The sequence below is a fragment of the Phaseolus vulgaris genome, chromosome 4, assembly GCF_051622355.1.
Source record: "Phaseolus vulgaris cultivar YP4 chromosome 4, ASM5162235v1, whole genome shotgun sequence".
Lineage (NCBI taxonomy): Eukaryota > Viridiplantae > Streptophyta > Magnoliopsida > Fabales > Fabaceae > Phaseolus > Phaseolus vulgaris.
Genome location: NC_143501.1, coordinates 15,252,725 through 15,279,832, shown reverse-complemented (window position 1 = coordinate 15,279,832; position 27,108 = coordinate 15,252,725). Strand labels below are relative to the sequence as shown.

General features: G+C 32.3%; 1 protein-coding gene across 2 annotated transcripts in view; it reads right to left on the bottom strand.

Moving 5' to 3' along the window:
* The window catches only part of LOC137837333 (uncharacterized), a 34,246-nt gene extending 14,724 nt beyond the window's left edge, over positions 1–19,522 (bottom strand). The window contains exons 1-11 of one of the 2 annotated variants that reach the window (XM_068646314.2): positions 19,207–19,522; positions 19,000–19,131; positions 11,031–11,168; positions 10,876–10,926; positions 9,943–10,032; positions 9,468–9,614; positions 8,820–8,927; positions 6,172–6,231; positions 4,858–5,556; positions 3,004–3,174; positions 441–585 (exon numbers count right to left, since the gene is read on the bottom strand). In XM_068646314.2, the coding sequence (XP_068502415.2) occupies positions 441–585; positions 3,004–3,174; positions 4,858–5,556; positions 6,172–6,231; positions 8,820–8,927; positions 9,468–9,614; positions 9,943–10,032; positions 10,876–10,926; positions 11,031–11,168; positions 19,000–19,131; positions 19,207–19,299 (1,834 nt within the window). In that variant the 5' untranslated portion in view covers positions 19,300–19,522. The remainder of the gene's footprint in view (positions 1–440; positions 586–3,003; positions 3,175–4,857; positions 5,557–6,171; positions 6,232–8,819; positions 8,928–9,467; positions 9,615–9,942; positions 10,033–10,875; positions 10,927–11,030; positions 11,169–18,999; positions 19,132–19,206) is intronic. The other variant, XR_016520711.1, reaches the window with a different exon arrangement.
* Between the last annotated feature and the right edge of the window lie 7,586 nt (positions 19,523–27,108).

Sequence of the window (27,108 nt, the reverse complement as noted above, 5' to 3'; positions counted from 1 at the left end):
AGGACAAAAAGTGATGAACTGAATTGTTATTTCTTAATGATAGTACAGAAAGCTTTTTATAAGAGAGTTGTTCTGATGACAGAGGTACAAAAGAGAGCCGTTCTAGTGAAACTTGTACATACTGACTTATACCTAACTACTCTTTCTACAATATATTCATACAAAAACTTTTTGTTACTTGTAAGTTAGTTAGATTAGTTGAACCCTTGTTTTGTATACATTGATGCCAGCTGTATCTTTTCAGTAAGTTGAATAAAATTCTTCTCACAGTTTTAAAACTCTATCTTATTCTAATAACACATCCGGGGTGCTCATGCCATAAATTGCTTGTTCAACATTTATAGGTTGGCCAACAAGAAGATAACATTAGATTCTAATAACATATTATGAATCAATTCTACCAAAAATATGAATTGTTAAGTTAAAATTTCAAAATATACCTGGATCTTTAGAAACAACTGACAGCAATGATTGTTGGCTAGATGGGGAATGGATAGAAATGGATGGCTGGGGTAATGAGGTGGAAGAAATACCACTAAGACCTGATGACTGGAGTCCAAGTCCCACACCAGACTGAGAATTGAACTGCACATATAGTGGGATGTTATAATGGAAAGAAAGTCCAAACCAGATTCAGAAAAATCACACAAAAACATTTAAAGCTCACAAATAGCACTATATGTCATCTAAAATATATCTTTCCACTGTAGAAAAAAATCAAGTTAGGTTATGAATGTGCAATTTGTCTTGCAACAAAATATTCAAGTATTTGATATAGTCAATTATAGAGAAGAGAAATAAAATCTTACAATAGGAATATTAACTTGATTAGATGAAGACACATAAGGAGCAAGACACGAATTAAAGTAAAGGGAAGACTCACTGAAGGTGACATCTACTGAAATAAAACAGTTAAGAGAAGGTGAGAAACATTTATATCCCTTTTTGTGATCTAGTGAACCCTAAAAAGACACATTTGTGTGACCTAAGAGATACTTTATCAAGACCAGGACTAAAATATGAACAAAGCATGTGGACCCAAAAAACTTTGGGAGGTAAGGAGTGGAGAGGGTCATGTGGAAATAAAATAGAATGAGGAATTTTGTCATCTAAAACTGAAGATGACATGCAATTAATGAGATAACATGCACTAAGAACAACATCAGCTCAAAAACGCAGAGTTACATCACCATGAATTAAAATAGTACGAGTTGTTTCAACAAGATGTCTATTCCGCCATTGTACCATCAAGACGTTTGGGAGCAACAACTATGAGGAGATTTTGACACACACCATAAAGACTTTAAGTATCATTGGTGCATAATAATTTTGCTTGTTCCCAAACTTTTGAAAATATCTCATACGTACGAAAAAATTGTTTTAAAGACGAGCAAATGGTAAATTTGATAAGAATGCATAATTGTGCATCAATTTTCAACCAACGAGAAACCTCATTTTCAGCAACATTGGGATGGGTAAGATGATGAACATAACCTTGACTCTTAAGCCATAATTTAAAATCTGAGGTCCAAGTTTCATAATTGATTCCATCAAATTTGTCAATGGAGAGATGAATATTGACATAATTAGTATAAATAGACGGATCCAACATAATGACAACGGAAGAAGCCACAGTGGCAGCGAAAGCGGAAGAGGGAACGAAAGATGCCATAGATGATAAGGAAAAATCCAAACACCGGTCAATTAGCGGCAGCAACAATGATGAAGGCTCCGGTGGCAGCTTTTGCAGCGAGTCTGGCAAGAGTCCGGCGACGGCTCTGACAAGAGTCAGGCGACGACTTCGGCAAGAGTCCAATGGCCGACGAAAGTTCGGTGTTGACTCCAACGAGGCAGTGGCGACTCTGGTGAGAAGATGGCTAAAAAATTCTAGTGAACAGTGGGTTCACCAATAAAAATTGAACCCTAGCCCTATGCTTTAGATACCATATTAAAAGGAAAGAATAGGGTAAATCCCTTGTGTATATTGAACGCATAGGGTTATGTTTATATAAGAAAAGAAACATATGGGTTGGGCCCATTACATAAATAGAAATATTTAACAATATCTATAATATCTCATAATAACTAATAATAGCTAATTATATCTAACAGATACAACGAGAGGGAAGAGAAGAGAATAAGAACGATCATATCTAGAAACTAGGTACAACAGAGCACACAACTTCTCAATAAATTCTATCTAAGATGACTCATTCTAACATAGAGGTAGATTGTCATTTCATAAGAGAAAAGTGGAAGTCACGAGACATCACCACTAGATTTGTCAACTTTAGTGAACAGTTCGCCAACATTTTCACCAAGTCTCTAAGAGGACCAAGGATCAATCATATTTGTAGCAAGTTGAGTATATATGTATTATTAGGAAAGTTTTTATTTATTCTCATCATATATTTATTATTATAGAATATCAAATCTCCACTGTACATATTTATTTTGTTTTCTCAACATAAATAAAGAATTCCTATTGTCTCAGAAACACACGATTTCAACTCAATATCGCTCTATTTCCTCTAATTTAACAATTGTTAAAGCATGTATAAGAGGTCTTAGCAATTTAAACTGTTTTCATAAATGCTTCAATTCAATCAGAATGAGTTGTATAATTAAACTAATTGAAAGAAAATAATGGGACTACTGTTTTCTCCTAAATTTCTTTATGATTCCTGAAAAAACAAAAGCAATAGATTCAACTCCCAAATGTATTTGCAACCAAGTGTATGCATACAGTATAGAGCCCAAGCAAAAACAATGACGAATATATCAGAAGAAATGCACGGACTTGCATATTTAGGTTAGATAACTCAAGGATTCCAGCAAATGCAAAAGGCTCAGCAAATCTACCTTTGAAGTCAGGTGTTAAAGTGTAGATAAAATCTTTAATTTTCTAACTACACAATGAATCATCAATATTTTGGCCCTTAATGAATCTTCATTATTTAAATTCAGTGTAAAAAAGAGAAAAAAAATGCAGAAAAATGATACCTGCTGGAAGAGAGGATTTTGCTGCTGAGAAGAAAACTGCTTGGGATTCCCTCCTGGAAAAGATGGCATATTAAGAAGGGCACTTTGGCCTTGTTGTTGCACTTGCTGGAACTTCTGTAAATATCTTTCCCTTTGATCAGGAACTATTTCAGTTCTTGCACGAACATGACCCTGAAGTATAAAATAAATAAGTCCCTTCAAAGGAATAAAAAAAATATAAGTCCCATCCCATCCCATAAAATCCTTAGTCCGAGATCATTATTACATGTACTATTAAGTATGTTATGTTATGATTCTACTCCAACTTTGCCTGCCAGAACAATGCACTTCTATGTAACTAAAGATATATAACTTCTTACGTGAACAAGAAAAAAATTTAGCTATATTACGTGATCTATTTGTAGTCGTACAAGACTCAAAACTGATGCTAAAAACTACCATCTCCCTAGCATGGGTCTGTATGTGCACCCAAGTAACATTTTTCATGTGAATAGGCCTATATACATACTCATCCACAAAATACTTTCACATGTAAATTAGCAGCTGACCTCAAATGAATGGAAGATCACCAAAGTCACTAAAACAAGCATAAAAGATTTTTCTAATCTTTGATAATTAAATCATTCAATAAGATAGAAAAGAGAAAAGCAAGAGAACAAGAAATCCTCAAGAAATGTGCCAAGAGAAAAAGGAAAGACAAGAGAAGGTATGAAAAATCTTAGTTAAAGGTATTCATCATAAAACTTATGAAAAAATCAAGTTCAAACTACAATCATCACCTGTGATGAACTCCGTACAACTATATGATTAATGAAATTATCAGCCAAACAATTATTGAATACATAATTCATTTGGAAGAGTATATACTTGTTCTAGTCTTCCAGAGATCTCCGTACATATCATTGGATTTGCTACAAACACATTTTACGTATAAATGGTTTAGCTTGTCTTGTCTACTAGGTGAAAATTTATCATAAAACATGATTGTACTTATATGATAGTGACAGGAGATCCTCTATAAAGAGATGGGACTATGTTAGGATCAAAACCTTGGGCTTTGTACCAGAATAACTGAAACACTGTTATGTTAGTTAAAGAATAGAAATGGGAAGAGTATAAATACTAAGGGAAGGGACAGAAGGGTGAAGTTGCATGCTGCTACTGCTCCCAAATTACCTGGGGATTTGATCATTCTTTTTTTTTATTAAGTGTTCCATCATTCTTTCTTTTCATCTCTTCTGATCCAGTTTGTATCAGATAATAAGTACAAGAAATAAGATACGATAAAACTGAGGGTGGCATGAAATTTAAGTAACTATGTGTATGACTCGGTCTAATAAAATAATGGATTTTAGATATCAAATGCATACACAGCTTAAATATTTAGCTAGATGATTTGATGTCCTGTACCTCTAAGTAACTAAATGAACAACAACCAGTAGTATAACAATCTAATTGCACATTATTATTTTATCCGATATTGCCTATTAATAACATTGAAGGCAAGCCTGGCACAACAGTAAAGTTAAGCCTATGTGACCGGTTGGTCATGGATTCAAATCCAGAAACAGTCTCTTTTGATATGCAAGGGTAAGGTTGCATGCTAGGGTAGGTTAGTTTTTTATTGTCTATTAATAACGTTAGACATCTATCTTCAGTTTGGAACTATATACAAGTTGCAAGCTCAACCAATATAGCAATACAAGCAAAATTCCAAGTTAGATCATTAATGAATGATGTACTTATAATTCGAGAAGAAAAGTAACTAACAGCTCACACTTTGAGTACAACAAATAAGCAAAAGGCAATATGACAGTTGGAATAGCAAAAGAAAATTCAAGAGCAATAGTGTACCACATCATTCTGATTCTGGAAGGGACTTCCAGGTCTCCATTGCATGCCAGGAATAGCAGAAGGGGAGAAAACTCTCCCAGACACAGTTGCACCTTCGCCGGCATTACTAGAGTCAACTGAGGAAGTTCCATCACTAGCCCTTGCAACCTGAGGCATAATCATTCTATTACTTAAAGGGGATACAAGAGCCGACACCATCCCATTGCTTCCGAGTCTATCATCAGCAACCAATATGTTTCTCTTGGTTATTTCAGAAGCTGAAGAAACTGAACCAAGAGGCCCATTGCTGGAAACCATGTTTCCAGAAACAAGAGGTATGCTATTTGTTGTTTGATTTGATAGACTGTTTCTGCTGATATTCCTTATGAGTGCAACATCTGAAAGTGATGGAGATGGTCTTCGGCCAGGGAAACTATTAATCTCTTCCTCTTTCATAGTGCTAGACTGATTTACAAAAGATGAAGCAGTGACGGCACTACTAATTTCCAAGGAACTCCGAACAGAATTTGAACCAGGTGTCACTGAAGAAATGGCTGGTGGACTTGACAAGTTAGGCACTGGAACATTTATAGAAACAGGAGTAGCAAAACTCCCTGCTGGTGTTGTAGCAGTAGAACTAACTGTACTACTTTTAGGAGGTGGAGTTCTTGCACCAACATCAGAATTGCTATCCTGAGAAGCTGTATCATCGGCTTGCTCCTGGAAAGAAGCATTTGATGATTAGAAATCGGAGTTGCCCATATAAGGACAAACCAACAATTAATGGAGTTGCCCATAAGCTATAGGTTTTTCTTTGTTAACTGGTAGTTCAGCCACAAGCACTTGGTGCAAATACAATCATGATTGACCATCATGTACTATTCTTAAAAGGTTCCATTAGAAAAATATCATTATAAAAAATGTAAACATTGTGTAACATAAATATTGTTAACATGGGCTAGAACAACTATTTGAGTACTTTCTTCATTTCTTGCGTGACTTTTAAATCTACTAATCAATTTGTGAAGACATCTCATAAACTGATTCAACTATAATAAGTTACAACATTTGACAATTAAAAATAAAAATTCCCATAAACATGGGTTTTAACCAAAACTCATCAAACCTATCCAATATTGTTTATATATCATTGAAAACCATAACTAAAAAACAATTAGAAAGGCAAAGTGAGCCTTGTGTCTCTAACAGGAACATGTTTTTTATAAACTGCAAAAATATTCTCACTGAATATTTCTGAAAAAAAGATCCCTATAATTCAATAATAATGACTCAATTTTTTTCAGCTCATAGAAGCAAGAATAGCAGAATACACACAGATGTTTGTGATGCTGAAGCTGATGTTGCCAAAGGCTTCAAGCTAAGCACAGGTGCCACCTGCCAAAATAGTAAATAAATTAGGAGATCCATATATAGAAAAATTATAATATATAAACATAAAGGAAGATGTCTCGGTGGGTCAAGCAAGTAGGGTATATCCAAGGTTCACTTTGGATATAAGGGACTTTTGGACGTACTAAAACAACTCTCATGTTAAGGGAAGGGATAGGAGTGACTTGGAGCTCTCCTTTTTTGTCCCCACATATAACATCAATGTTCCAACTCAAGTCCACTAAAATGACATCATTAGAATCCATCACTATTTTCTGTTTTGAAGCTCAATGCTACCATCACAGTTTTTTCCATAAAAAGTGTCCTAGCGCATTAAGAAAAGAGTGTCCCAATCCAGTAACACAAATCTAATGGAGATTTTTCTGCAACTGGTACGGATTTGGGAATTAATTCCCTCAATAGATTCACACATTATTTCCCCAAGTAGATCATGGTGAGAATTTGGCTGCTGATCAAAAAAAAAATGAATGGTGAGAGTTTGGCTCCTAAGAAAGCGAATTCGCACCTGTTTCTCATTTCTGCAATAAAAATCTTCCCAGGATTTGGTTCCCAAGAAACCGAATTCTGGGGGTATTTTTTATCCCACAATGAACACGAGCGGAAGGTCAGTCAGTGGGTGTCAAAATTGAAATAGAAGGAAATATAAAATTGGAAAATTTAAAATATTAAAATTTATAAAGTATAATACCAATACAACGAGAATGAAATTAAATATTTTATAAGTATTTTAAAGTAACTAAATATTATGGGAAAAATAAATAAATATTTTTTGTTTTTGTATTTGTATAATAAATTGCGAAGAATAATTATAATAAATTTGTAACTATATTTTTATAATAAACTTCAAATTCGATGAAAAAATTATAGTAAATTATAATATTGGTACCAGAATTAAATCTTGGTATTTTTTTAAAGGATATCAAAATAAATTATAGCAAAATTTAAATAAAATTGTTGGCGTATTTTATAAAAAAAATATTAATTGTATGGTTTAAAAAGTTATAAACAAAAGATGAGTTATTCATTGTTTATAGGTATGTAATGATAAAAAAAATTAAGTGAATAAGTGTATCATTCGGTTTAATAAAAAAATAAGTTCATAAATTATGATTTTAAAATTTAAAATGAAAAGTAAATTATAAAGTATGATGTAAATAAAGAATGAGTTATATATAAATATATATTATAAAGTATAATAACAAATATTATGTAATAATATTTAGTTATAAATATATATAAGAAAACATAAAGTGAAATGAAATATGTGTTAGCAACTAATTAAAATACAATTTATTTATTAGTTAAAGGTGGATGAAAGACAATACATGAGATTTATATAACATAAATATGACAACAATGAAAGCACTACTAGTTTAGAAAAGTGTGGATGTTGATTTGCCTAGATGGTTGATGTAGGTACTATTTTGTAAGTCCTGAGCCAATTCTTAAGGTGTTGCATTGTGTAAATTTTTAGTTTGGACAAATTGTTCCATTTTTGTAGATGAATCTTCACGTTGCACACTTGGGTTAAGAAGTTGAGTGCTTTTCCAACAATTAATCATTTGTTGGACGTCAACATTACTTTGTATTTGTATTGTTGTGTTTTATTGACAACTCTAGCTGGACAACAATAGTTTATTTCTATAACCTGTTTTTGGTCTCCATATTGTAGTATTTTCGATATGTTGTAAAATAGTTTATTAAAAGAGTAGTTATGTGGGATTGACATTCTTTTAGGGTTGACACATGTGTAGATTAGACCATAACCATTTGAACTTTCTACTATGGTGGCCCGTTGGAATAGTCCTTCATAGTAGATTATTGCTTTAGTTAAATTGAATGGTTCTAGATTTGTTGTAGAGTTGGATGCAGTCAATGCGTTGAGAAAATGGAAATTAAAATTGAGACTTCTAAGTTAACAATTCAGAAACATTTTCATCAGTTATTATCTGAACAACATCATACCTAATTTTCCCTTGTGTGGTTAGTTGAGGTTGGCGATAGTACAACCTCATCAACAATGTTTGATCTTGTAGTCCTAAAGCACCAAAAACATTCTACTTTAAATGGGAAAAGATACAATTATGAGGGATGCGAAAAAAATTTAGGAGACGGACAATTAAAGTGGACGCCGTCATTTTCTATTATCCGACCATTTGTAAAGACCCCTAGAATTCGACCCTCCCCGGAAACCAAATTTTGGGAACATTTTTATTGTGGAAGTGAGAAACATAGGTCAGAATTCGCTTTCCTGGGAGTCGGATTCTCACCATGAAAAGTTTAGTTCTAGTTGGGGGAAATAATGTGTGCAAAGGGTTTATTGAGGGAATTAATTCCTAGATCCGTACTAGTTGCGGAAAAATCTCAATCTAATGTGCATAACATTAACTTATTTTCAAGAAGCAATTCTTCAATTTGTAGTTTATGACAACTTTGAAATAAAGAAAGGAAGAAAAAGGTATCTAAATAGAAGCTGGAAAACATTCAACTACAGATGCATCAATATGTGTTAATGTGTGCGGTTGTGCACCTCTCAAGTATTTGCAACATAGCCATAATCGTTAAACAAATACCTTAGCAAGACCAGGGGGAATTGTTACAATATCTTCCGGTGAGTCCACCTTATCTAGGGGTAATGAACTATATAACTCATCAACATCATTAAATTCTTCAAAGTCCTCCTATAAAAAAAGAAAAATAGGGAAGCCAAAAACTTAATACCAATTCATAAATTTCGCATGGTATCCATTGAAAACAAAAAAGAAAAGAAACTTTGCGTTTATTATTCTAAGTTTGTATAAGTCATGAACTTCTATTGACAAAAGTTATATATAGACTCCAGAAGTTCATCTAACTGACTAGGCCAGTTACAACTTGTTGAATATACCATATTGTTTAGAGATATGGCTAAAATAGAGTATATAAATAACATACAAACCTTACATTAAATCTGGCTTTGAAGGATTGAATAAGACCTCACAGTGACCAATGTAACAAACTACTCTTACAAAATGCAACAAATAATGATAACTATAACTAACTAACAGTCTGATAAAAGTTACACACCCACACTAACTAACTATTTAGTAAAAGGAGTTATTTTCTCACACTAACTAACTCAAGACTCTCATCAAGGACTATATAAAGGATACATAAATTAATTTCCTCAATTCTAGTGTTTAAAAACAGAATAAAAAGTGTTTAAGCTATGCAAGACAAACCTGATTACGCTCTATATAGTCATCCAAGAAATCTTTGACATCATTCACCTGCTCTGGACTTAGTTCATCATTATCTAGTAGCCTCAAGATAAACTCACATTTCTTTACGTGAGCCTTGTGCCGAGTAATTGATGTTTCTAGATGTATCTGACCAACAACACAGAAACATTTTAATAGTCATGACTTAGATTGTCAGGAAAATTGTTTCTGATATTATTTGTAGAAGAGCAATTGCTCTTAAATACAATACAAAGACTTAATAATATAAAATCCTAATTAATGATGGATATAATCTATCCCTGTACACAATAAATATAAAATATGTTGTCATCCTATTAATCCTCCTAATTATCAAATGTAATTAAATCTCCTAATTATGTAATTAAAGCTGTACAAGGAAATACTAACTGCAGCAGGGATACTGATATAGATAAATCATCGATCCCATAAATTGTATTTCCTTTACTACACATACCAATCTGGGTGGCTTGCTCTTTCCTTTTTTTACTGAAAGTCCTTCAAGCTCAGCTTCAAAGTTATCGATGTGAGATTCTAATTCCGCAACCTACTCAAATATTTAAAGTAATATTTTCCAGAGGAAGAAATATAAGTAAGCTATTCAAAGTTCCAAATAAGTATAGCGTCTTCTAGATATTCGGCAGTACACAGAGACACTCCAATGTTAATCATGAAGTAAGAAGGCAATAAATTTGTATAAACAGAGAACTCCAATGTTAATCATATGATGTGAAGTAGACAGAAGACTTGTATAAACATAATTATGGAAAGAAAATGTTGAGAACCAAATTCAAAAGTGAAATTTCATCAGTGAATAGGTATCTGAACAGTCAACAGTGAACCTGCACTATTTTCCATGTGGCTACTTGCAAGAACCATTAGGGAGAAAGAAAACATGACTAATCATTTTCCTAGTACTATGAAGTTACATTAAGCATACAAGCTATTAAAGTAATGAGTAATATCCAAACTTCGATCATAACTGTTAAGATCCCATATCAACTACAAATATGGCCACCATACAATTTATAAAGAGGCTTGGGCAATACTCATCTAAAGGGATAGGTTTTGGAATTCAGTTAGCCCCAAAATAGTATCAGATCCCACAGTAGATTTTAAATTGATACATCTTCCAGTATCCAAAAAATAAACTTGGCCCCATGGATTACCACACAATCAAATTGACAGTATGATTTTCCCTTTTTTAAAACAATCTCCACACTCTATATGCCCTGTTCCAGGCACGAGATGTGTGTGTGTGTTTAATGAAGGCTTGGCTTATTCTCACCTGAATGACACCAGGAGCTAACTTTTGGGTTGAGTTACGTTTCAAATCAAATTCACGAAAAATAGTAAAAATGATAGTTATTCATTTCAATCAATTTCGTACCACATTGTTCAACCAATCCCTTGTCTCTGATTTAGCCTTCCCTCTAGGATCCTATCACGAAGGATTGAGAATGAAAAACTTTGTCATAAATACAATTACAGAGGTCCAAAATGCTATAAAATAAAAAAGAATATTTCCCCAAGCTAAAAACTCACAGTTTTGGGCTGTTGACCTAAGCCTTCTTTAGAGAATGCTTTTGTCTTTGTCTCCTTCTCACAGATCTTGAATCTTTCCATTTCACGCTCAATAAGCTTGCGTGAATCCACTAGAGCTTGCTCATACGAGGCACTAACCTATCACACATCAAGTTAAAAGAAAAACAAATGTCAAATTCAAAATCAAGTTAAAAATCCAAAATTTACTACAAGAACATTTCATACCACACACGATCAAACAAGTCAAACTAGCAATACCACCATCTAAGCACAACCAGAAAGAAAAAGTGCAATATAGAACCGATGAATAGACAAAACATAGCATAGTAGCAAACATGACTTAACTGTTCCATACTAAAATGCGCTTTGATTATCCATTACTTGCCATTCAATCAAAGAATAAAAACCAATCTTCTACATATTAACTAGAAACACAACATCAAGACATAGGATAAGACTTCGTGTAGTTTCTTAGCTTTCATTGCTGTTCTGTAAAAATTTTGGTTGTTATTGTATCATACAACTTTCATAAAACTGCTTTTTGGGTGTATGTACCTAGCCTAAGAGTTGAGTGTCACATAATATAACTTTTCCTTATATTATACTTTTCTCCTTATATATATATATATATATATATATATATATATATATACATATTGTTCGAGATCTCACATTGACTAGAAAGATAGGGTCAATTCATAGTATATAATTGGATGTAAACCTCATCTTATGAATTATTTTTGTAAGGTTAAGTTAGGCTCAAAGTTCAATTCTTAATATGGGATTAGAGCTTTCGGCAAGGCTCCGACAGCGAGGACGTGGTGGGGTGGCGGCTGGAAAACACCGGTGAACAGTGGGTGGGTTCACCAGAGAAAATTGAACCCCAAACTTGTGCTCTAGATACCATATTGACTGCAAAAGAAAATATCAGTATGAATAACAGTCAGACAGTTCAACTTTCCAGGATCTAAGAGAGGCTCTCCCTGATTTGGTAGAAATTTGACATTGGAATCCATGGGTGTATCAACAAATTTCGAATTCATCAACTCAATTTCCTCCAAAATATCCAATTGCATATTTTCTTTGAGATAAGAATACCAGTATTGGATTGTGCTACTTCAATCCCTAAGAAATATTTGAGTTTTACAAGATCTTTGGTTTGAAAGTATTGACAAAGGTGTTGTTTTAACTATGATATGTCATGGTGATTAGTGCCTATAAGAACAATGTCATCAACATATACTATAAGATGCATACACCCAACACTCGATTGACAGTAAAAAACAGAATGATTTGCTTCACTACTAGTCATACCAAACTGTTCGACAACATTGCTAAATTTTTCAAACCAAACCCTTGATGACTTGAAGCTATATAAAAATTTGCGGAGACGACATACTGATCCAAAAGACTCCCCTGAGCAACAAAACTGAGAGGTTGCTCTGTATAAATTTCTTCTTGCAAATCCCCTCTAAGAAAGACATTTTTGACATCCAATTGATAAAGGTCAAGAAAAAGTATCACCATAGTAAACCAAAAATTTGGGTATAACCCTTAACCACAAGACGAGCTTTGAGACGATCAATAGTACTATCAAGATCAACTTTGATAGCAAAAATTCACCTGCAACCAACAACAGATTTTCCAAACTATAAAGGAACGAGTTCTCAAGTTCCATTATTCTGAAGCGCACTCATTTCATCAAGCATGGCCTGAGTCAACCAGGATGGGCTAAGGTATTACCTACAAATTTTGGAATAGATACAGAAGAAATAGACAAAAGACAGGTATAAAAAGGTTGAGATAGTCTATGCTCAAATTAGTATAATGTGGAAAGGGATTATGGGTAAAATGTATACCTTTACGAATGGCAATGAGAAGATCAGGTTCAACTTTCGAAGTAAGAGGGGTGGAGGTGTTGGCAAGATCTCGTGAGCTTACTTAGCTTAAAACAATTACTCAAAGAATTGCAATTTGGAGAGGTCACTCAAATGACACTCATGTGATAATCGAGTTGCTCTTCATACTAGCTCAAATGTCGTCTTTCACGAAATGACCAAACATATTGAGATTGATTGTCATTTCTTTCGAGAAAAGATTGTGTCTGGAGACATAAAAACTAAGTTTGTTAATTCAAATGATCAATTAACGGATATTTTCACTAAATCTTCACTTGGGACCCAAAATTGATTATATTTGTCACAAGCTTGTTACATACGATTTATATGCATCAACTTGAGGGGGAGTGTTTAATGTAATGGACTTAGCCCATAATTTCTCTTATTATTTTCATCTATAAATAAACAACCCTATGTGTGCATTTTTACACAAGGGGTTTATCCTATTTTTCTTTTTCCTTTATTTTAATACATATATCTATATATATATATATATATGAATGTGAAAAATGTCTTTCTTCATGGAGATTTAGAAGAAGTGTACATGGAGATTTCTCACGGATTTGAAAAATCATGACGGAAAGAATAAGGTATTCCTCCTAAAGAATGTCTTATATAGTTTTAAAGAATCACCAAGAGCATGGTTTCGGAGATTTACTAAAGCAATAGTTTCCTCAGGATATAAGCAAAGTCAAGGAGAAAATACTTTATTCATAAAACACTTCATTACATGTAAACTTATACTATTGTTAGTCTATGTGGATGACATTATTATTGCAACAGATGATAAAGTAGAGAAATTGGCTGCCCAATTTGAAATGAAAGACTTGGAAAAACTTAAGTATTTCCTTGGAATAGAAAGAGGTTACTTATTCAAAAAAAGAGATTTTCGTCTCAAAGAAAATATGAACTGGGTCGAAACAAGTAAGCTAGGATGTAGAACCTCATAATCCCTATTGAATAGAATAATAGAATTGGCATTGAAGAGAGTTCTCCTTAGAAAAAAAAACAATATTAAAGATTTGTAAGAAAAATTATTTCTTTATCACAAACGAGACTAGACATTGCTTATACAACTAGTCTGATAAGTCAATTTATGCATGATCATAGAGAAAAACGCATGCAAGCAATTGACAAAATTCTTTAGGACTTAAAGTCAAGCCTAGGAAAAGAGTAATTATTCAGGAAAGGAGACACTTTGACCCTGAAGATATATACTGATACAAACTATGTGGGTTTCGTTATTGATAGAAAATCTACATCTAGACACTGTAATTTTCTTGGATAAAGTCTAGTGACATGGATAATAAAAAATTAGGATAAAATATCTCGTTCTAGTGTAGAAGCTAAATTTGTTCATGTTTGATATTTCACATCAACTAGAGATAAAACCAATTTTTAGTATATAAATGAAAGCATTCCTCACCTTACAGTCAAGTTCTTTGGAGCTATTACGCATTCGTTATTGGGCTCTCGTTAGACCACCCACAAATATTTAGTTCAATGCTCAAGATATAAAAGCCTCAGCGTGAAGAGGAATCCCACGTCTAAAGATAAGATAACTTATAATATATGAATGAGGGCATCCTCCCCCTACAAGCTAGTTTTGCAGGGTTAACTTAGGTTTAAAACTCATTTCCTAATAGCTCAAGGTGTGTGTGAAGAATTCTAGATGAAAACCATACTTGATGACCTCAAAATTAAGGTTGACATCCCTATGCAATTGTGATGTGATAACAAGTTAGCCATAAGCATTGCCCATAATCCAGTCTAACATGATAGGACCAAACAAATTGAAATTGACAAGCACTTTATCAAAGATAACCTTGACAGAGGCCTAGTGCTTACAACTCATGTTCCTATAGGATTTCATAGAGCAGACATTCTCACACATTCTCACTAAAGGGCTTCCTCATAGCCAATTCCATGATCTTATAAGAAAGTTAGGAATGATTGATAGTCAATTACCAACTTGAGAGGGAGCGTTGTATACAACAAATTATTAGAATAAAACATATTCTCAATATCTCCATAGTAATTCGGAAAAAGAATCTTCAAAATCTTCCTATTTATTAAGGCATATTTTTATTTCCTTTTTTAAAAGGTTTTGGTTATTACAGATAAAGATTATGAGGATGTAATTTGTATAATTGATATCAATAAAGTAATTCTTTATTTTTCAATTCACTTCTTGTCAAACATTTACAAAAGGCTCAATAAGCAATGAAGTGTTTCGTAGATGCTAGTGTTGAGGTGTTCACTCTTCTACAAGTGATACAAACCATCTCGACAAGCAGATGACTAAGGATACAACAAATACTTCACAATTAGGTCAGTCATCTCAGCATACAAGACCAGGTCCCACCAAACCTCGAGAGAGCCTCAGTAGAAGAAGAACCAAATATAAAACAAAATATCATATGTTCTTCCTTCTAGTCTTTTCACAAGACAAGTTTATATAAATAAATTGGGATCACACTGGGGGTCCAAATAGAAGAATAAGCTAGAGTAGGGTATAATTTGGGTTTGTGCCAAAGCCCACTTTTCATGACAATGCACCTAGGATTAGGGTTTTTAAACCTAGTTTCTAGAAACTAGGCCTAGGGGTGGCATTGACTATAGTCAACCCTTGGAGCTGCCCTCATCCCTTCCCTTTCTACCTCTCTCTCATCTTGCTCTCCAAGTCACTCCTTCCTATATAAAGGATGTCTTGCCCCATGTATTGACACATTGAATTTGGAAATAGAAAATAAACTCTGCAGGAGTGTTTAGCGAGACTTGAGTGCTCTCCTTTTTTTGTCTTATCTTGAATGTTCATGCACTTCAAGTGGCGGCTTCACGACTCATCTTGGAGTCTTCCACCATTCCAAGTGGCATGATTCATTGCCTTACTCCATAAGCTTTATTCATCCCTTCATCCTTTTCATTCTTCTTTGCACCACTTTCCATTCCATTTTATGTCTTTCTCTACTCTTTAATTTCAGCTTTTACATTGTTTTTCTTTATCTTGCTCCTTGTCTTAATTTCGCACCTCATCATCATCTTCACCATACAATTGTTTCTCTTTGCCCTCTAGAAGTGAACCTTCACGCTTACTTAACCACTTGGTTAAGTTCGTGTCCAGTGGGAATCTTCTTTGAATTTCTCACCATATTTTACTTAAAACAAAAACTCATAAACAAAGTGCAACCCATAAAATGTACAATCTTAAAATCAACTCACATCAACGAGGGATTGGGTTTATCTTAAAATGAGATCTTTTCATTAATCTTCAATTACCAACGCTTACTATCATAAGTTGTCCAAGCACTTTTACAATCCTTTTTCTATTCTATAGAAAATTGGTGCAATTGCTTACATCAACCTTAGCTACCTAAGACTTCTCACATCATCTTGTTTCCCATTGTTCTATGCTCAAATTGCTTCATGATCCCCAAGCAACCACTCAGGCTCACTTACAACTTTGGACCGTCACCCACTCGTGAAACCCCTGTCTATTCTTGATTCCAAATTGGACACTTCCACAACCCCACCTATTCAAATGGTTTTGGATCAATGGTTATGGTTTTTTTTGCTGAGAACACAACATGGGAGAAGTGGACTAAACTTTGCTTCCAATATCACCTTGAGGACAAGATGTTTCATCCAAAGAGTGGTATTGATAGTGCAGCAACTTTGTAATATCTTCAATTAACGCCATTTTTTTCTCCTTCAAATTCTAAACAGAATGGAGAACTCTCCAGAAAGAACAAAGAACATTCTCCAACAATAACAGAAGAAGCAAAGACAAAGCATAACATTGAGCGAGCAAGCATCGGCAACTGTGAAGGCAACACCAACAATGATGGTCATGAGTGTTAGGATGCTGACAACGGTGAAGCTAGCATCACTGGAGCTGCATGACTGCTTTGATAGCTTTTGGCGACAATAGTGATGGTTATTCGACAACAATGTCAACATCAACACTAAGAGGTGCGTGCATCATCTATAGTCTCCTTCGTTTCTAATTTGCGCCATGGTTGGGAACCCTAGCAAAACAAAAGGTTCATACAAGTGTTGGGTTTTGTTTTTTGTTCATGTTAGGTCTCGTTTTTTAGCCAACAAATGGATCGTCGAACCCTAGTTACAAAAAGCGAAAAGGATCGACAAGGCGCATGATCCCATGATTTGACGTTCAACCTCTTGATCTCGCAACAATCCATGCCTCTCTCAATCTGCCATCAACATCTCCTTTCAACATCCCTTGTACACACAAGATCCCATAATTATGCTAGTTCACACATGATTTTAACAACAGCATATAGGGACTTGTGAAAACAACAAGTAATGCATTGATGAAACAAAGTCCAATGACGAATAGCTACAATGGAGAAGAGAAGTTGAATAGATTTCATTTTGAAACCAAGAGCGAAAATATCAAGGATATACAATCTTCTCCAGAGATTTTTGTGTATCCTTTGGCAATCAAGCAAGCTCTATAGTGTTTAATATTACAATCAGGACCTATTTTAAGAGTTTACAACAACCAACACCAAATAATTGATTTCTGAGCAAGAAAAGGAACCAACTCTCAAGTACCACTACTTTGAATTTCATTAATCATGACAATCAAGTATAATATAAGTGGAAAGTCGATGATAATCGAGGTTAGTATAGCGGAGGGAAGGGTAGCAAGTAGAACGTATACTTTTTTTGTTGCGTAATTAGGAGATAATTATTTCATAATTAGAGCAGATTTTGTTTATTATTTATTAGGACAGAATTGATATCTTTTGGTGATTTGATTTGACTTGTATAGCTTTAATTACCTATTATTTCTTTCCATAATTAGGTTGTAAATAGTCTATAAATGTATATTGTAATCACATTTGTAAATACATTCAATCTTTTTCTTTCAACATTTTTTAATAGAAATAGGTCAATTATTTTCAAAGGAGGGGACCAGATCCGATATGGGAAATAATGTCGAGGAAGAATCAGGCTTAGTTTCTACTATATCATTACTCTTCGAAGATGGTCTCTCACTGGAATGTCAATAGGTGTTGGAGAAGCATTTGAGGCAGACTCAAAGAAACAGGCATCAACAGACACAATATTGATTAAGATCAAGAGAAAAACATTGATATAGTGTTTGAGAATTAGAATGAAATGTGCATTCCCATAGCATCACGTTTTCTTTTTGGAGGTAGGCTTCTTTAATAACAAAAGATAAGGATCATGTGTGTACAAATTCTAACACGACCTACCAAATCCCTCAACAATTCACACCTTGTATGACACAACAGGAAAAACATTTAGATACTAGATGGGTCCACCCACATTTTCAAATTCAATTAAAAACCAATTCATCATAAAGGACGTTTTAATCTAAAATTTAATTCCCACAAGGTTTGATCCTATAGTGGTTGACCCATTTCTTCATTGAGCGAAAAGCACAAAATAAATCATATCAATTTTTCAATCAAAAGTACTATGTGAATTCCTCAATTCTTCCTCTTTTCTATCTCTATCTCATTGGTAGAGAGTTTGAATGAATAGAGAACCTTTTTTTTCTTCTGTACTAAATAAAAATTATTACATTCCAATTCCTTCCTAATGTCTCCTAAAGAAAATAACAAATTGGATCCCAATTTGACAGTTTAGTGTGAGTTTATCAATGCAGTTATGCACCCTTTGAAATGGAATCCATTCTCTGAAAGGACTTTGTACGCTGGTGGATCCCCCTAGAGTTCTTTTTCTCGGCCTTCCTTCACCTATATTTATTAGTCTATCTTTATTTGATCAAACTTATTTGATGGCTTCTATGTCTTCTTCTTACACTTACACGGTCAAACAGTTACAACTTTATACATAAAATTTGCAAACAACCCATCAAAAACATAAGAATTTGGCAGATTTAATTCATAATACAGTTTTAGAGCTATTATTGACTCATAATTAAGGATTCAATCCTTATTAACCTCATTCTTCCAAATAAATGCTTGAGTGGAAAGTAAGGACCTGTTTGAAGGGAAGGAAAAAAAAAACTATAATAAGCAACAGAAGATTAAAAGAAGAGAAAGAATTTTCACCTTTTTATCTTTGATTTCGCTGGACTGAATCCATGTCTTAATCTGGTCCCTGTACCTCTGCAGCTTCTTAATCTCCTTCTTCAGGTCAGCCTCGAACTTCTCCTTCTGGTTCGCATTCTCCGTGTCGTAGACCTAACTCACCAACCGCCACGTGTCATTCGGAAACAGAATAAACTCGAAATTGAAGAAGATGAATAAGAGAAGAACCTTGTTCCAGATGCTATCGAAGACTTCGATGCCTTCCTGAACCTTCTTCAGAACACGATCAATCTCGCCCTGGAGTTTCCGACTCGCGCCCATTTCCGCTGATTCAACTCATCCAACTCGAGCCTCAAATTCTAATCTCTTTCGAAATTTTCGGTTCTGCCTAGGTAAGTTCAACCTCTGTCTTTCATTTCTGAACCTGTGTTTTCCTCTTTTTCTTCTTCCCGAGACAGTGAGACCCACTCGTTTACACAAAAAAGTCGTTGTTGTCATTGAGCGTGTGCATTTATCCAACACAATTAATTAACTATTTAATAATAACTAGTACACTTTGTTATTTTCTTTTATTACGTTTGTAACTAAAATATTAATTATTATAAAATTATCAAAATAAAAAATAATTATTAGAATTAGAAATAGATATATAAAAAACGAGTTGTAAAAGCAATTTATTTTATTAATACTAGCGGTCGCGCGTGTATCCGATTTTTTATTTTTTTTTAATATATATTTATATTTTATATTATTTTAGTGATTATAGTAATATTTAATCTTTTAAATCAAATATATAGACGATCATATATATATAGTCATTTTGTTTTAACATAGATTGTGAAAATTATGTCATAAAAACTTTTTTTTAAATGCATATTGATTGAATATTATTAAAACTCATTAAATTTAGTAAAATTATGTTTATTATGGTTTACATAATAATTTTAAAAGACCTCTCATTAAATTATGTTCCACAACATAAAAAAAACCAGATCTTCATAAATAAAAATATAAACCAAAATAAGATAATGCATAAAATAAAAAATTGAAACATTTTACATACTAATTTTGCTGTTCAAATTTGAATTAGAGTAATAATGAAAAAACATTATTCTATGATTGCGGATGTGAAATTAGAGTATGAGAAGTTATCACTTTCCAACTTTTTTTATAATTTAATATAAAGCAAAGCAAAAAAGTTAAAAAGGTTTGAATTATAATGTAGTGCAATATTGAGAAAATATAGGTTCTATGTTATCAAATTACAAAGACAATCACAACACCACATAATTATGATAGGCAGAAGAAAATCACAACAGATATTAAATGATCATAAAAACAATAATTAATATGTATTTAACTTTAATGCTTTATAATTAAGATATAAAAATTTGAGGTATATGTATTAGATTTGTTGCACTTTTTTGATACCCATTGAAATAGGATTCTTTCGCAACCAACTTTCTCTCAAAATTGTTGCACAGTATTCTTCTCCCCAGAAGAAATAAATGAAATGTATTGTACATCTACATTCCGTAATATATATGCATATAATTCAAATTCATGGTAGATAATGAATTGCCCAAAGAAGAAGAAAAGGAAGAAAACAAAAAGGGAACAACGCAAAAGTAGGTTGTTAAGATCATATGTCATTGATTTGCAAACTCAATCTCATTTATGTTGCTCAAGCAGGTCTTCGACAAATTCTTCTTCTAAAGAACTTACATCAATATCTTTTTCAGTCTTGAGTATAGGCTAGACCCTCATTAGACACAACAAAACCTTCATAATCATTATACAACAAAACCTGCATAGTTTCTGAAAAACAAATAAACCTTGAAGAGATGCTCCTAGAACACCATAGTTTGTCGAGATTTTCTCAATCACCGATCCAAAGCCACTGCAAAAAAAATCCCAAAAACTCACAAACAATCAATGAAAAGTGCAAGATTAATCAAAGAAATGAAAGTATGATTTTCCATGAAAGTGAAAAGGAAAGAGAAAAGAAAGTGAGAAGTATGGTAAAAAAAATGTGTTATGTGTAGTGGAGAGAGAAAGTGAGAAGTAGGTACCTATATAGGAAAGAGAAAGTGGGAAGTAGGATACGTGAGTCATGTGTAGTGGAGAATATAAGTTTAAATCAGAAAAAGTAACGTACCAAATCATCTTCACTCTCCTGCTAAAGTGGTACACAAAATATTATAAATATATTTAATTTTTTATTTAATAGAGAAGAAGATATTTAAAACAGAAAAGTAACTAATCAATTTCTCCACTCTCTCCACTCTCTCCACTCTCCAGTTAAATAATAACAAACAAAATAAATTAATACAATAAATTATTAAGTAAAGATAAAATGGAAAAACAAATTAAGAGCAGTTAAGAGGAGAATAAGAAATGACACAATGACCATAATACAATAATAAAATTAAATATTAATATAAGGATAAAATAGGGAACAAAATTAAGAGCAGTTAAGAGGAGAATAAGAAATGACACAAAGACCATAATACAATAATAAAATTAAATATTAATATAAGGATAAAATAGGAAAAAAAATTAAGAGCAGTTAAGAAGGGAATCCCCTTTATATATAGGTATAGATATTTATTTATAATTACGCAATGAAATTTATTATGAATAATTTCTTACATGTTATTAAATCAATAAAGTTAGTCGTTTTTACAAGAATAAATAGCAAAAATTGTATAAGAAAAATGGTTAAAAAATGTCATATTATTAATTTTTATAAATAAGTATAATAATAATAAACTCATAAATTTAATTTTTATTTATTCGGTTGTGGTATGAAGTTCTGTTAATTTTAATATTAATTAATATGTTTGTGTAAATGAAGGTCTAATTACTTAATCAACTTATACCCAGTAGCATTTAGCAATAATAATTTCATAAAATTTATCTTTTGCATTTTTTATTTATGAATATGTACGAAGTTCATTTTAATTTTAATATTAATATGCCTAAGAAAATGTAAGAAAAACAACGAAATATTATTTATTCAACTAGTCTATACCAAATAATAAAGGTACCTAATATTTGGGTATTCATATTTGTTGTTAGGCATATTTGTTCCTTAATTTAATTTTGTTCATTCATCTTTATTCACAAATTTATTTCCATCTTTTTCAATTTATCTTTTTGTTAAATTTTAAATAAAGTTAACATTTGTTAAAAACTTTGGATGTCATTAAACATACATATTTAAAGTGTTTTTAACATATATTGACACTATTAATAAGTTTTAACTATATAATTTCTACAAACCCTATTTCATTTTTAGTCAACATTTTTCCGTATTTTTATTCTTTAAAATCTTGTTTAATAGTCATAATATGGTAAATAAAATAGGATAATAAAAAAAAGAACACGATAAAATAAAAATAAAATAAACATTAAATTTAGTCAATGTTTGATTAATAACTTGTGTAGCATCCTAAAAAATATAAAATTATATAAATTAATCATGATAAGTAATCTAATCACTAATGAAATATGATACTTAAATTTTGAAGATTAACGCATGAATATTTGAGTTAGAAAAATAAATTGTAAATGGTTAGTGTGTTAGATTTAAGATAAAGTTATTTACAAAAAATTAGTTTGATTAAGTTAAGTCTTCAATAAAATAACTATCTCGTTTACTTTAGTCAACATTTTGCGTCAGCAAAACCTTGAGGATCCTGCCTCTCACGCTCAAATTAATCAAGTCCACTTCGTAATATGGTATCAGAGTCATTTCGAGCCTATCCTAGTGAGTATTTGTTGGGCCTATCGTGCCACCCGCTATCGGGCCGCTATCGGACAACCCATAATATATAGTCCCACGCACGAGTTGGCAGTCTCGGCGTGAGGGAGTGTGTTGGAGATCCCACATCGACTACAGATTAGAGTCTTTCATTGTATATAAGTGGGTGCAAACCTCAACCCTATGAGCCGGTTTTATGGGGTTGAGTTAGGCTTAAAGTCCACTTTGTAATACTAATTACTACAAATTCATTCATTTTAAATTTTTATTTTCAGATTTATTATATTAGATTAGATTAAATTAAATTAAAGTACACAAAATATTTAAGCAGTGGATTAGATTTGTTAATTAGGTTACTCAGTATTGGCTTAGTTGTATGTTGTTTTGATGAATTATGATTAGGGTAATGATATATTCACAATCCTACTTTTTTATACAATCTTCAATACTATTATTTTAATATTTAATATTTTTCCATATCATTTAATTACAAATTTATTCTTATTATATATTTATATATAAATCAATTCCATCAAGAATTATATACAACTCTCATGGTTGTCAAAGTATTATTTTTCTTATGATTTTACAAAATTCTATTGCTATATATATGTGTGGAGAGAGAGGGGGATGGAGGGTAGAGTTAAGTTTTGTTAGTATATTGTTTTGTTTTTAAGTTTCTTCATTATTATCTTTTGTACTCTTTCCCACATAGAAAGACACTTATGTTGGGAAAAGTAGTAGCAAAACAACCATTTTAACTTTAAAATAATTATTACTTCTTCAAGGGCAAAAAAATAAAATAATTCTAAGAGTAGAAAAAACTTCAAAAATCAAAGTATAGAAAAGTTTTATTTGCATGATGTATTTTGCTTGTATATTTTTACTTTATTTTTCTAGTCTTTTCTCAATGAGGTTGTTTGAATATATTTATAGATATTTTTTTTGTTATTAGGTTATTTGGTGTTCCATCTTCATTAAGTGTAATAGCTTGGTTGAAGGGAGGTCACCAAAACCATTAAAATTGGATAAGTGGCAAATCAAATATGGGATCTTCACCATTACCATTATTTTTTATCCATTTGTGTCTGTTTTTCACCAATAGGGATCAAAATTTCAGTATTCGTTGCACGGAAATTGCCCAAATGCAAAACCAACTCAAAATGACTTGGTTTTTCACCAATTCTTCCCAACATCAACTTTTACCCATTTGTGGTTGTTTCCTATCAATACGGCTAAAAAGCCTTCTAATCAAAATTTCATAATTTTTCGCACAAAAATTACCTAAGTTTCAAACCAACTCATGATTACTTGGGTTTCCCACCAAAAATTCCAAATATATTTCCTATGAAGAGGGCTAAAAAAGCTTAAGGTCGAAATTTCATGACTCTTCACACTAAACTTGACTAGTTACCAAAATCACTCAAATTGGATAAGTGGCAAACCAACCAAAACTAACTCAAGGTGAAATGTTTTTTCACCAAACCATCCCAAAATTATTTTTTATTCATTTATGGTTGTTTCCCATCAATAAAGCTCAAAATCCTTCTGATCAAAATTTAATGATTCTTTGCATAAAATTTGCCTAAGTGCAAAACAAACTCAAAGTATCTTGGTTTTTCCACCAAACCTTCCCAACAAAGTCTTCAAGTCAAAATTTCATGATTTTTTGCAAAATAAAACTACCTAAGTCGCAAAGATTTCCCACCAAACCTTCCAAACATATTTCCCAAGAAAAGGGCTAAATAATCTTGAGGTCGAACTTTGATAACTTCTTGCACTAAACTCGTTTAGTCACCACAACCATTAAAATTGGATAAATGGCAAACCCACCAAAACCAATTCAAGATGACTTTGTTTTTCCATCAAACCTTCTCAAATTCATTTTTTTTTCATTTTTGCTTGTTTCCCACCAATAGGGCTCAAAATCTTTCCGGTCAAAATTTCATGATTTTTTGCACGAAAATTCTGTAAGTGCAAAACCAACTCAAGATGATTTTGTTTTTTCACCAAACCTTCCCAAAATCATTATATATCCATTTGTGGTTGTTTCCCATCAACAAGGCTCAAAATCCTGTCGGTTAGAATTTCATGATTCTTTCCACAAAAATTGCCTAAGTGCAAAACCAAATCAAAATGACTTGACACTAAACTTTACCAACAACATCTTTTACCCATTTGTGGTTGTTTTCTACAATTACGGGAAAAAACCTTTTATGGTAAAAAATTCATGATTTTTTGCCCGGAAAATACCTAAGTGCAAAACCAACTTAAAATGACTTGGTTTCCACCAAACCTTTCCAACATTATTTTTTACCCATTTGTGGTTGTTTCCTATAAATGGCTAAAATGTCTTTTGGTCAAAATTTCATGATTTTTCGCACTAAAATTACATGAGTTGCAAACAAACTTACGATTACTTTGTTTTCCCACCAAACCTTTCAAACATATTTTCCCTGAAGAGGACTAAAACCTTGAGCTCGAAATTTTATGACTCCTTGCACTAAGCTTGACTAGTAACCAAAACCACTAAAATTGGCTTAATGACAAACCAACCAAAACCAACTCAAGATGACTTTCTTTTCCACCAAACCTTCCTAAACTAAGTTTTTACGCATTTGTGATTGTTTCCCATTAATGAGGCTCAAAATCCTTTTGGTCAAACTTTCATGTTTCTTTGCATGAAAATTACCTAAATGCAAAACCAACTTAAAATTTGTGGTTGTTTCCTATCAATATGGCTAAAAAACCCTTCTAGTCAAAATCTCATGATTTATCGCATGAAAGTTACCTAATTTGCAAACCAACTCATGATATCACTTGTCTTTCCAACCAAACCTTCTAAACATAATCCCCGGGAAGAGGACTAAAAAAGCTTAAGGTCAAAATTTCATGACTCCTCTCACTAAACCCGACTAGTCACCAAAACCATTAAAATTGTCTAAGTGGCAAACCAGTCAAAACCAACTAAAGATGACTTTGTTTTTCCACCAAACCTTTCCAAAATCATTTTTATCCATTTTTGGTTTTTTTCCATCAATAGGGCTAAAAATCCTTCAGGTCAAAACTTCATGATTCTTTGCATGAAAATTGCCTAAGTGAAAAACCAGCTCAAAATGACTTGGATTTTCCACCAAACCTTTACAACATCATTTTTTACCCATTTGTGCTTGTTTCCAATCATTACTGCAAAAAAAATCCTCTGGTCAAAATTTGATGATTCTTTGCACGAAAATTGCCTATGTTCAAAACCAACTCAAAATTACTTGGATTTTCCATGAAATCTTTGTTGGACATCTTCTAACTTTGATGTTTGATGGAGCCATATTGAAGACTTTCTTCTTTAAGTGTCTAGGTAGTTTAATTTTTGTTTTTTGTGTCTTGATTTATCTTATGCCTTTAGCAATGATAATGAATCCAAGAACAAATATTATTAATTGGTTAAAAAAAAATTCAACTTGTTTTTAAATTGATATCTGGAAAGGTACAGTTTTTCAATCTATTATCTTTTAAATTAGTTGATTGAAAATACATAAGTAATGTTTTCAGTTTCAGTTCTTTCCATTTGAGAAAAATAAGTTTTCATGGATATTATTTTTCTTTAATTGAAATCAATTGATTGCTTCGAGTTTTCAACATATTGATTTTACTTAAATGCACATTTTTCTAAGAATTCCATTTTTGTTAAATCTCTATAAAAGGGTATGCATTGTTTCAAAAAAAGGTAACTTATACATTTAACAACTTTTACATCTGAGAGAGCCTTTGTGATTCAAGTTTTTATGAGAAATAACTTTTGAAATATCTCTAAGGTTTATTGGAGCAAAAATTTCATAATCTAGATTATGGTCAAATATATTCACTGTTGTTGTGAATTTGAGGAATCCATTTGTCTTTCTTGATTCACTTTCCAGGTTAATTTGTTCCTTTTTATACTGTATTTATATACTAGATTATGGTCAAGATAGAGTTTCTTGGTACGTTTCTCAATTGTGATAGGGTGTTACAGTAAGGGGTTTATGTTCTTATACTGTTCAAAAATAAATTTGTAACTTCTTGTAAAGAAATTGTATTGTTTTAGTGGAATTCACCTTGGTGTGAGGTGAAATTCGATATAGCTTTGTTATGAGTGAACTAATATAAAATTCTTGGTGTCTTTTATGTGTTCTTTATTTCTGCTTTATAAAATGTCTGCATAATAATTTGCACTAATACAATCAATTTGTTGTTTTAAAAAAATAATTTGTTCTTTCTGTTCTCTACATATTTGTATTGATTCTCTGTAATAACTGAAACTATTGTGATAATTGATAGTGGTTGTTACATTGAATATTGATATATTTTGTTGCAATTTGTATTACTTG